Source organism: Bison bison, unplaced genomic scaffold (assembly GCF_000754665.1).
Source record: "Bison bison bison isolate TAMUID 2011002044 unplaced genomic scaffold, Bison_UMD1.0 scf7180017864471, whole genome shotgun sequence".
NCBI classification, from domain to species: domain Eukaryota; kingdom Metazoa; phylum Chordata; class Mammalia; order Artiodactyla; family Bovidae; genus Bison; species Bison bison.
Window position 1 is genome coordinate 32,097,099 of NW_011495032.1, and position 12,821 is coordinate 32,109,919.

The following is a 12,821-nucleotide window of genomic DNA, read 5'->3' on the forward strand; positions in this document are numbered from 1 at the left end:
CTCCTGGAAATCTTGATTCCAGCTTGTGTTTCATCCAGCCTAGTATTTCTCATGATGTACTCTGCATATAAGTTAAATAAGCAGGGTAACAATATACAGCCTTGATGTACTGCTTTCTCGATTGGAACCAGTCTGTTGTTCCATGTCCAGTTCTAACTGTTGCTTCCTGACCTGCATACAGATTTCTCAAGAGGCAGGTCAGGTGGTCTGGTATTCCCATCTCTTTCAGAATTTTCCACAGTTTATTGTGATCCACACAGTCAAAGGCTTTGGCATAGTCAATAAAGCAGAAATTGATGTTTTTCTGGAACTCTCTTGCTTTTTTGATGATCCAGTGAATGTTGGCAATTTGATCTCTGGTTCCTCTGCCTTTTCTAAAACCAGGTTGAACATCCGGAAGTTCACGGTTCACGTATTGCTGAAGCCTGGCTTGGAGAATTTTGAGCATTACTTTACTAGCGTGTGAGATGAGTGCAACTGTGTGGTAGTTTGAGCATTCTTTGGGATTGGAATGAAAACTGACCTTTTCCAGTCCTGTGGTCACTGCTGAGTTTTCCAAATTTGCTGGCATATTCAGTGCAACACTTTGACAGCATCATCCTTTAGGATTTGAAATAGCTCAACTGGAATTTCATCACCATTTCTGTCCTTTATGGACTGACACCTTATAGAACTTTTAAAAGTTTTATTGGATATTCAGCATTTACTTTAAGAAGAGTGCCTCTGGGATTTTGATTAGAATTACATTATAAGTTCATTTGAGGAAAAATGACACCTATAGTTACAACTTTTCTTTTGACAGGAGCAGAGTATTTCTCTCCATACAAGCAGATATACTCTTCTGTTCCTCAGTAAACTTTTCAAGTTTCTCTCATGTAATTTGTTGTTAAGTTTAATCCTATATATTTTATATTTTCATTGTCAATATGTCTAGGATAATTTATTATTTTACAAATTCTAATGGGTTATTATTGGTATTTTTAAAGGCTACTTGTTTTTTAAGTTTATTTAAAGATCTGTTATGGTTTAAAACTCCACATCTAACAGGTATTCACATTCAAAAAAATGCTGAGTTTTTGAGGGAGATGATGATTTCATTTGGAAATACCTTGTTTTGTGTAACATTTTGATGTTGAAAAATATGCAGATGTATTTTCTTTCTTTTTCTGATTGCTTCCAAGCACAATGTCCCCATCCCCAATTTAGAGTTTCATTATAATTTTTCAAGTTTTATTATGTAACTTTAGTGTCCTATTTAAAATTCTTGGAACCATATAGAATTTACTGATAAATGATATGAGTGTATAAACATTTTCCCCAAAATGACTAACAATACTCTTTACTGAATAGTTCTCCACTTTCTTACTGATTACAATTCTTCCTTTAAATAATAAAGAATAAGCTATGTAGTCTGCTTCATGAATCTACTTTGCTAAATGTAAGCAAAACAGAAGCTATGCTAATGTTTATAGATTTCTGTAATGTTTTCATATGTGGTTGGGCTAGATTCTCTCAATATTTTTTCCAGCAATTCCTTTTACATTTTCCCATTAATTCTTCCAATGGGCCGTACAATTATTTTAAGTTAACCAAATTCTTTTAGAACTTCAAGTTACATTGCACCAAACATAAACCAGTAGGAAGAACTGATATCCTAATGATTCTTACCATCCAGTAGTGCTGTTTTCCCATGTTTATTTAAATTTCCTTTTATATTTATCAATAACATTTCATAATTCTCATTCAATATTCCATAAGTATTGCACATTTCCTGTTAGGATTACTGCTGTGTATTTTCTGTTTGTGTGTGATGTGTGAAAAGTGAATATTAAAAATTAAGGACTTACATTCATTCCTTTGTTAAATTTTATGTCCTTAGCAAAAGTAATAAATATGAAAGACGTAAAAAATATATAAAGTACAAAATTTATAAGTAACATACCAGGTGATGGAGATATGATACAGTCTCCTAAAAATTTATTTTCAGTAAGATCTCCTTTTATTTCAGTTTTTTTTAACAGTGTTTCAAAGTGAAAACGAAGAGGCACATCTAGAAAAATAAAGCAAACAAAAATATTTTCAGTGAAATCACTCTTCATACCGTCCCATATTAAGATTTAGAAAAATAAGCAAAAGCTTGAAACGTCACAACTATTAGAAGTTGCAAAATATTCTTTCCAAGTGTAAGCAATATTTTGGAAATTACTGATTATACATACTAAACAAAGACTATGAACAATTTCATAAACTAAAATAGTACATAAGGTGAACAAAAGTATAAACATTAAATACTACTTGCAGATGAAACAAATGCTCCCAAAAAGTCTTTAATAAAATATATAGTCAAACCTAAGTCCATTCCACCCACCCCTACAAACTCTGCATTTGAAATAATGAAGTTTCCAAAAGACATAATTATACAAGTTTAGTTACTTGAAGGAAAAACACTATAATTCAGATGCAACCTTTTATGAAAATGTCATTTAACATTCCCTTAGTTTACTACTGTTATGAATCACAAAATTAAATCTACTTTTACGAAAATCAAAACATACTGACAATCTAGTTCTCTTCTCCTAAGTAGAGGCTTAGGAGAGTTGTTCAATTCACTACGTTTATGTTCCATATTCTCACAGCCAAAAGAGAAGCTAAGTAAATAAAACAGATGTGCTTCACATTTATTAACCAAAGCATGTTTTCTTCAATAAAGAATGCAAAAACAATCATCTTAAAAACTTTTTCCTAAGAAATATAAAGAAATATTTTATAAAGTGGTTGTCTATTCAAAGTTTTGCTACTGAAGATATTTTTAAGAGAACTAATTATGAATGCATAAATTAACATAGATCCAGAAAAAGTCTCAATTTTAAACAAAGAAGTAGGTTTCCCTCAAAATAATGTATTTTAATAGCAGATCCATACTCAAGTGTGGAAAAATATGCACACAAAAATGGGTTCATAAGTATCACCTTGGAAACTTTCCCATGGGGCAGAGGTAACATAGCTTTCAATGCTATCACTATACTAAGACCATAAGAAAACTATACAACAAAATGAAAATAAGAATACAAATTAAATATACTGCATAAACATTTCAGGATTCTGATATTTCCAGTTACCAAAACAAGTTTCTCCAAAGAAACATCACCTATTATATAGAGTATCACCTCTTCTACCACTGTTCTTTAGTTGTTGGAAAACCTGACGTAAGTAGGGAAGGTGCTTGTTCTACTCATATACCTTCCTTAGAACCCACCCTGTAACCTGTGAGCTTTTAGTAAAGTTTCATAACACTTTATTCCATTTAATAGTTTATATTTCAGTTGTCGAATTGGAATGCAAGTACCTTGAGGGATTTATTTGCATTCATTTTCCTATCATACGTAGTATACAGCAGGTATTCAGATTTGTATTAAATGAACAAAAGAAGAAAGATAACCCTAACTAGTAGGTAAGGAAGCTAATCTTAATTTATTAGATGTAACATTAGTAGGATGAAAGATACTTATGCCAGATCTCAGGTTTTTTCATCAGAAACAAATTTACTAATAAGAAAACAGGAAGTAAAGAGTATGGTTAGGAGTATGGCTCTGGAGAATGACAACTTCAGGTCAAATCCTGTCTCCATCATTTACTAGCTGTGTACTCTTGAATGAGTAATTTAATATCTCTAAGCCTCAGTGTTCTTATACGTAAGATAGAGAAGACAACAATCACTCTCATGGGGTTGCTGCAAGAATTAGAGGAAAATGTAACATGCTTATAGGATCCAGTGTATTCTAAGATCAAATGTTGGCTGTGTTATTATTGTCATAAATATTTTTTTTTCTTTTATTAAGGTTTCCTCAAAGATACAGTGAAACAGCTCCTACCAGGAGCTTACTTCAATGTATGGTATAGCTAAGAAACCATTGTAATACTGGTAAAAACCAAACTAAGATTCAGGGCAGGAATAGGTACAAGAAATGGTGCTTTACAAAGAGGAGCAGTCCCTGGGTGATTAGAACCAAAAGCTGAAAAGGAAACAAAAGCTCATTTGACATATCTTCCCATAAATAAATGAACTTGAGATAACCAGTGTGAAGAATGTTTTCTTTTTTTACCCTAAATATTTACTTCAGTTTCAATGTACATAAGACTGGAAACATTCAAACAGAAAACAGGAACTGGAGAGAAACTTAAAGCCATATTAGGGACATAGGGATGTAATGCCTCATCTGCTCCATTGTAGATTACTGGTATTTTTGAGGTTCAAAAGTTGAGTACGTCTAAAGATGGACAGTTTTCTTCTCTGAAATTCAATGCTGATTATAGATGGGGGAATACTATATGGTGGGAAAACTCCATGCAAAAAAAAACCCACACATTAGAAAAAGAACCCTGACTTACTGAGAAACATTTCAATAGCATAGCCATATTATCAATAAAATGCTAAAAATTTAACACTCAAAGGGAGATCAAAAGCTAAGTACTTTGCAAAGTTAGTCAAAATGGTTTCCAAGGAATTAAAAAATCAACTTACAGAACATTAATTCATTAATTAATTTATAAGGAGGCTTACCTGATGGCAATGATAGAACAGAATGGAAAGAAGAATCTAACTCTGATACATGTTCTGTTAACATTTGAGACTTTGAATTGTGTTCACAGCTACTCCAAATTGAAGCTGACTGCAGGCAAGGCATCTGTGTGGTATTTAAAAACCTTGTTTCTTTTGAAGGCAAAGTCTGTAAGGAAAAAAAGAATAATTATTTAAAGACTTCATTTTTTTTTGAAAACTGATTCAGAGAGAATATAACAGTTAAGAGTACAGTGTGTGAATGACATCAGCAAGAAGTCCTGGATTACTGAATCACCTTGGAGAGAGCACTTTATGAAAAAGATAAATGAGTTTGAACAACTTTAGGTCAAAAGAAAATGATTACACTTCAGATTAGTGAGAAATTCGACACTGAGCAGGTACCATGCTAAGAAGAATTGTGCCTATAGCTGACCCTTGAACACAGGCTTGAACTATGCAGGTCTACTTATATGCGGGTTTTTTTTTACTTAATAGGTACTATAGTATTACATGAGCCATGGTTGGCTGAATCCTTGGATGCTGAACCACAAGACAGGGAGGAAGGCCAACTGACTATAAAGTTATACATTGCCTTAGACCTGTTTTTTTTTTTTTTGCTGTGTCGGGGTTGATGCCTCTATAACCCCACCTTGTTCCAGGGTCAACTGTACTGTTTTCCTCCTTCTAATCTGTTATAACCAATGAGTGAAACTAGAGTCTGCTTTAAATTATAATGCCAGGCAATATCTACACTGGAACAATAGTGAAACACTATGAAGAATATCATATATATATACATTAAATAAAACTGAATTTAAAATAAAACATTACTTACATTACCATATGTAAAATAGATAGCCAACGGGAATTTGCTGTATGGCTCAGGAAACTCAACAGGGGCACTGTATCAACCTAGAGGGGTGGATGGGAAGGGAATGGGAGGGAGGTTCAAAAGGGAGGGGATATATGTATACCTATGGCTGATTAATGTTGAGGTTTGACAGAAAACAGCAAAATTCTGTAAAGCAATTATCCTTCAATAAAAAAAATAAAGATATGTATAAAATATGCAATATGTTACATGAGTCTCAGTTTAAGGTAAAGTTAAGATTCCAGAAATCTCATGAAAATCATGTTGCTAAATAAAAAAGTTACACTGCTACATTAAAAATATATAATGTTTAAATGTTGGGTTCTTAAATTATTTTTTTCTGGTTATAAGTAGTTGGGCTTCTCTGGTGGCTCAGACTATAAAGAATCAGTCTGCAATGTGGGAGACCAGGGTTCAATCCCTGGGTTGGGAAGATTCCTTGGAGAAGGAAATGGCAACCCGCTCCAGTATTCTTGCCTGGAGAATCCTATGGACAGAGCAGCCTGGCTGGCAAAAGTCCACGGGTCACAAAGAATTGGACATGACTGAGCAACTAACAGAGCAGATAAGGATACAACCAATGAAAAAATTCTATAAAACAGAAAAAATATTTTAAAAGTTAATATGAGTTTACTTGCGTTCCTTCTGTCACCTCTTACCTCCACCTACTACAGTATCATTAGGACTCTTTTTTTTGAAATGATATTTAAAATGCTCATAATAACAGAATTTTAGATGCTATTTAAAAAAAATTACTTTGTAAACTTACATTGAGTTTGTCAGTTTTCTTGAGTGTGAGTTTCCTGGCTAACTGGCATGTTTTCTCTGTGTTTTGAGAGAGAGAGGCATAGCCATGCCTGCCATAGCATTTAACTAGATTTCCTTTGGACTGTGAGCTCCTTGAAGGTTGGGACTATAATTTGTTCAATCCTGTATTCCTGGAACCTGACACAATCCCTAACATATGGTTGAAGCTTGAGTGCTGACCAAATGGATTTTATCTCATTTGCTCTTAAAAAAACTTAAGTGAATAGAATTTTCAAATACATGTGTGCCTAAGACTATTCCACTGGGGGAAAAATAGTTCCTGTTAATATATGCTAAAATTTATCATGTAATGACTTCTGTTTATATTGCACTGGCCAAGACTTAGGTCAGCTAATCATACTCAGCTGCAAGAAGTCTAGGAAATGCAGTCATTATTCTGGGTGGTCAAGCAAATTGATGATTTTGTAAGAAGATATAACATGTGGGACATGATAATGAAGCTGTGAGTTATTTCCAAAATTTATTCTAATGATGCTATATATCTATGGGAACAGTTGCAATTTCTTACCTTTACAAGATGCACTGGTACTTGTGACTCACTCTAGAATTATTTGTTCTTTTATGATGTAGTTCAAAAAGATATAAGGAACAATTATTTAAAATTACAAAGAAAAAAATGTGCTAACCTCTCTTTTTCCATGTATGGCTAGAACATTATGAATAAAATTTGGTGATAAAATCTGAATATTTACCATGTAATTAGTTTTCTCTTGCAATTTTTCCAAATCCAGGAAACCCATTAGCCAATTTGAAACTATCCTAAATAATTATGGAGACAAGTGAGGGGCATCTAGGAAAAGGCCTTTTTTCCCCTGCAGAGAAAGTGAAGCCCAGGAGGCTGAAAAGGAATGGATGGAGAAATAAGAGAAAAACCTGGAGATTCTTGCCAATAAAAATTCAAATGTCTAGAGAGAGTGATCAACAATACCATATGCTGCATAAGATTCAAGCAAAGTAAAGCCTGAAAACTATCCACTACATGTTTTAATTTTAGTAATGAACCGTTTCATATATACAAAAGTATATAATTTATAAGGGAGGTATAAAATAACGTTTAAAAAGCACCTATACACACTATCCTACTTTTAGAAACAGAACAATGCCAATACCTTTGATGACTTCTCTTCCTGTCTCGCCTCCACGAGCCTGTGATGAAGACTGCTACTTTCCTCCCAATATCTGTGTTGTCTTCCTCCCTGTTCTAAAACTCCTGATTTTCAGTTGGGCACATTTCCCAAGTGTCCTTGCATCTACAAATTACTAAATTCTAGTCAGAACACCATGAAGAGGAGTCATCTGTGAAACCTTTAGAAACTTCCCTTTAGAAGGTAATTTAGCACTCCATTCTTCCACCTATGATGGTGATCCCTGTCCCGCCCCAGTCTTGTGAGTAAGGGTAATGCTCAAAAGATAAAACAAAAAGTCAGGAGGAGCCCGGTTCCTAGATAGGTTTTTCCACTAATCAAACATATTCTCTACGAGTCATGACAGTTTAGATTCTTTCATTCAGTCCTAAAACCTTGAACTATTTTTATTTATAAGGTTCCAAACATGCTGGATAGGCTCACCAGTTCAATATGAATAGAAATGGCCAAAAGACACATTGTTTTGTCCCTTATTATACAGTAAATGCTTCTAAAAATTTTTCATAATTAAAAATTACAAGGATTAAGAATGATTGCAGTTTTTTTTCTGTATACACTTTATCAGAATATATGCCTTCTCTGCCAAAGTATTTTTTTTTAACTATGTTAATGTTGAACTTAATCATATACTTTTTATGAATCTATTGAAATGATTACTTGACTTTTCTTAATGTGGGTTACTACATTAACAAATTTATAAATGTCAAAGCAACTTTCAATTTTTCTTGAGGAATCTTGCTAGAGATTTAACAATTTCTTTGCAAAGAACCAGAAACTGGATTTATTTTCTATATTGCATATGGAAATTTTTGCGTATGTATATTTGTTCTTACGTTTCACTGATTCTGGTTTATTAGGATTGATAAAATATTTTGTCATGTTTTTCCCCTCAATTAACTTCAACTTGTACATTCTTCTCTTTTCTTTTAGTGGTTTTCCTAGAGATTACAATGCATACGTAACTTAAGGCTTTTAGAGTATAAAACAAATTATTCCTTTTACCACTTCCCTGAAAACACTGGAACATTAGAACACTTTTAAACTCCATTCACTCTCCTCTTTGTTACTGTTGTAATGCATTTCAAGTCCATATATAGTTAAAACACTACATTATACTACCATTATTTTTATTGTCAACATTTATATTACCCATATATTTATTCTTTCCATTGTTCTTCACTTCTTTCTACAATTCTGTTTCCGTATAGGATCATGTTCCTTCTCCTGTTGTGTAGATTTGCTATCAACAAATTCCCTCCATTTTTATTTATTTGAAACTTTTGTATATCATCATTTTTAAGGATATTTTTATGGATATAGAATACCAGATTGACTTTTTTTCTTGCAGCACTTTAAGAATATTCACCTTTTCATCTGGTTTCCATTATTTCTACTCAGTATGCATGCATGCTAAGTCACTTCAGTCATGTCAGACTCTGCAACCTATGGACTGTAGCCCTCCAGGCTCCTGTGATCATGAGATTCTCCAGGCAAGAATACTGGAGTGGCTTGCCATTTCCTCCTCCAGGGAATCTGCCCAACCCAGGGATAGAACCTGCATCTCCTACAGCTCCTGCACTGGCAGACAGGTTCTTTACCACTAGCGCCACCTGGGAAGCTCCTTCTACCCAGTAGTTAGGTCTTATTGTTGACCTCATGTGAAGGTAATATATCTTTTTTACCCTGACTACTTTTAACATTTTTCTATGTCCTCACTTTTTAGCAGGCCTCCTATGTCTTGATATAATTTCTATGTATTTGTTATTTTTGAGTTTCAGAGAATTTGTATCCATCAGTTGATGTCCTGCTTTAGTTTCAGAAATACTATTATTATCTGTTCAAATGTTGCTGCTGCTGCTAAGTCACTTCAGTCGTGTCCGACTCTGGGTGACCCCATAGATGGCAGCCCACCAGGCTCCCCGACCCCTGGGATTCTCCAGGCAAGAACACTGGAGTGGGTTGCCATTTCTTGCTCCCTGTTCAAATGTTACTTACCCCCTATTTTCTTTCCTTTCTTCTAGAGTCCAATACGGAGAAGGCAATGGCACCCCACTCCAGTACTCTTGCCTGGAAAATCCCATGGATGGAGGAGCCTGGAAGGCTACACTCCATGGGGTTGCTGAGGGTCAGACATGACTGAGCGACTTCACTTTCACTTTTCACTTTCATGCATTGGAGAAGGAAATGGAAACCCACTCCAGTGTTCTTGCCTGGAGAATCCCAGGGACAGGGCATCCTGGTGGGCTGCCGTCTATGGGGTCACAGAGAGTTGGACACGACTGAAGTGACTCAGCAGCAGCAGCAGAGTCCAATAACATATATGGTTAATTTATTTCACTAATTCACAGTTCTCTAATTCTGTTTGTGTATTTTTTTTTCTATTTTTATCTCTGTGCTTCTATTTGAGTATTTAATCTTAATAAGTCTTTTGGTTCCTTAACTGTATCTTATACTCCCCTGGTGGCTCAGATGGTAAAGCATCTGCCTACAATGTGGGAGACCTGGGTTTGATCCCCAGGTCGGGAAGATCTCCTGGAGAAGGAAATGGCAACCCACTCCAGTATTCTCGCCTGGAAAATCCCATGGACAGAGGAGCCTCTTAGGTTGTAATCCATGGAGTCACAAAGAGTTGGACATGATTGAGCGACTTCACTTTAGTCACTTTCACTGTATACTTCATTACGGCTTCCCTGGTAGCTCAGCTGGTAAAGAATCCACCTGAAATGCAGGAGACCTCAGTTCGATTCCAGGGACAGGAAGATCCCCTGAAGAAGGGATAGGCTACCCACTTCAGTATTCTTGGGCTTCCCTGGTGACTCAGCTGGTAAAGAATCCATTTGCAATGTGGGGGACCTGGGTTTGATCCCTGGGTTAGCAAGATCCCCTGGAGGAGGGCATGGCAACCCACTCTAGTATTCATGCCTGGAAAATGCCATGGACAGAGACTGGAGGGCTAGAGTCCATGGGGTCACAAAAAGACATGACTGAGTGACTAAGCACAACACAGCATGCTTTTAACAGATAAGCATAATATATGCTCCATTACTAACTGTATCTTAGTAATCTGTCTGTTTTTCTCTCTTGAAGGCTAGTCATCTGGTCCTATCTTTTGGGATGCCTAGTAATTTTTCATTGAATGCCAGACAGTATATTTTTAAAAATCACAAAGGCTCCAAATGATGTAATCTTCTCCACAGAGGATTCCCTTTCCCCACTGCTAAGCAGACAAACTGCGGGTTTCTGTCTTTAATCTACATGGGGAGTGCGCTCAGTTAACTATGGGTTGCTGCCCTCATATGGTTTTCTATCCCTAATTTGTTCTTGGCCCTTCAAGATTTTCAGTTAAGTGTTTGCTGTATTTTACAGACCTTTCCCTAATCATTCAGACTTTAAGAAAAAAATCTTAAGAGTACACTGAGAGTGCCACCCTTCTTTGAATGGGTTTTGTCACTGATGATTTGTTTAAGCCTACTGTTCTCTGCAGCCTGAGTATTTAGCCAGTGTTATGAGGAAAACATAAGCATAATATATGCTCCATATATATGCAAGAGTGAACATCGACATTCTAGGAATCAGCAAACTAAAATGGACTGGAATGGGTGAATTTAACTCAGATGACCATTATATCTACTACTGTGGGCAGGAATCCCTTAGAAGAAATGGAGTAGCCTTCATGGTCAACAAAAGAGTCTGAAATGCCGTACTTGGATGCATCTCAAAAACAACAGTATGATCTCTGTTCATTTCCAAGGCAAACCATTCAGTATCACAGTAATCCAAGTCTATGCCCCAACTAGTAACACTGAAGAAGCTGAAGTTGAACGGTTCTATGAAGACCTACAAGACCTTTTAGAACTAACACCCAAAAAAGATGTCCTTTTCATTACAGGGGACTGGAATACAAAAGTAGAAAGTCAAGAAACACCTGGAGTAACAGGCAAATTTGGCCTTGGAATACAAAATGAAGCAGGGCAAAGGCTAATAGAGTTTTGCCAAGAGAATGCACTGGTCATAGCAAACACCCTCTTCCAACAACATAAGAGAAGACTCTACACATGCACATCACTAGATGGTCAACACTGAAATCAGATTGATTATATTCTTTGCAGCCAAAGATGGAGAAGCTCTATACAGTCAGCAAAAGCAAGACCAGGAGCTGACTGTGGCTCAGACCATGAACTCCTTATTGCCAAATTCAGACTGAAATTAAGGAAAGTAGGGAAAACCACTAGACCATTCAGGTATGACCTAAATCAAATCCCTTATGATTATACAGTGGAAGTGGGAAATAGATTTAAGGGACTAGATCTGATAGACAGAGTGCCTGATGAACTATGGATGGAGGTTCTTGACATTGTATAGGAGACAGGGATCAAGACCATCCCCATGGAAAAGAAATGCAAAAAAGCAAAATGGCTGTCTGGGGAGGCCTTACAAATAGCTGTGAAAAGAAGAGAAGCGAAAAGCAAAGGAGAAAAGGAAAGATATAAGCATCTGAATGCAGAGTTCCAAAGAACAGCAAGGAGAGATAAGAAAGCCTTCCTCAGCAATCAATGCAAAGATATAGAGGAAAACAACAGAATGGGAAAGACTAGAGATCTCTTCAAGAAAATTAGAAAAAAAAAGAAAAAGAAAATTAGAGATACCAAGGGAACATTTCATGCAAAGATGGGCTCAATAAAAGACAGAAATGGGATGGACTAACAGAAGCAGAAGATATTAAAAAGAGGTGCAAGAATACACAGAAGAACTGTACAAAAAAGATCTTCATGACCAAGATAATCACGATGATGTGATCACTCATCTAGAGCCATACATCCTGGAATGTGAAGTCAAGTGGGCCTTAGAAAGCATCACTATGAACAAAGCTAGTGGAGGTGATGGAATTCCAGTGGAGCTATTTCAAATCCTGAAAGATGATGCTGTGAAAGTGCTGCACTCAATATGCCAGCACATTTGGAAAACTCAGCAGTGACCACAGGACTGGAAAAGGTCAGTTTTCATTCCAATCCCAAAGAAAGGCAATGCCAAAGAATGCTGAAACTACCACACAATTGCACTCATCTCACACTCTAGTAAAGTAATGCTCAAAATTCTCCAAGCCAGGCTTCAGCAATACGTGAACTGTGAACTTCCACATGTTCAACCTGGTTTTAGAAAAGGCAGAGGAACCAGAGATCAAATTGCCAACATCCACTGGATCATTGAAAAAGGAAGAGAGTTCCAGAAAAATATCTACTTCTGCTTTATTGACTATGCCAAAGCCTTTGACTGTGTGGATCACAATGCACTGTGGAAAATTCTGAAGGAGATGGGAATACCAGACCACCTGACCTGCCCCTTGAGAAACCTATATGCAGGTCACGAAGCAACAGTTAGAACTGGACATGGAACAACAGACTGGTTCCAAATAGGA

The 12,821-nt window shown here is 36.1% G+C and overlaps 1 protein-coding gene across 8 annotated transcripts in view; it reads right to left on the reverse strand.

The window, feature by feature from the left end:
- KANSL1L (KAT8 regulatory NSL complex subunit 1-like) overlaps positions 1-12,821 on the reverse strand; it is a 125,903-nt gene that overhangs the window by 18,570 nt on the left and 94,512 nt on the right. For all 8 annotated transcript variants that reach the window (XM_010861098.1, XM_010861101.1, XM_010861095.1 and 5 more), the window contains 2 exons: positions 4,562-4,727; positions 1,943-2,050 (listed from right to left, as the gene is read on the reverse strand). In XM_010861098.1, coding sequence (XP_010859400.1) covers positions 1,943-2,050; positions 4,562-4,727 — 274 coding nt within the window. The remainder of the gene's footprint in view (positions 1-1,942; positions 2,051-4,561; positions 4,728-12,821) is intronic.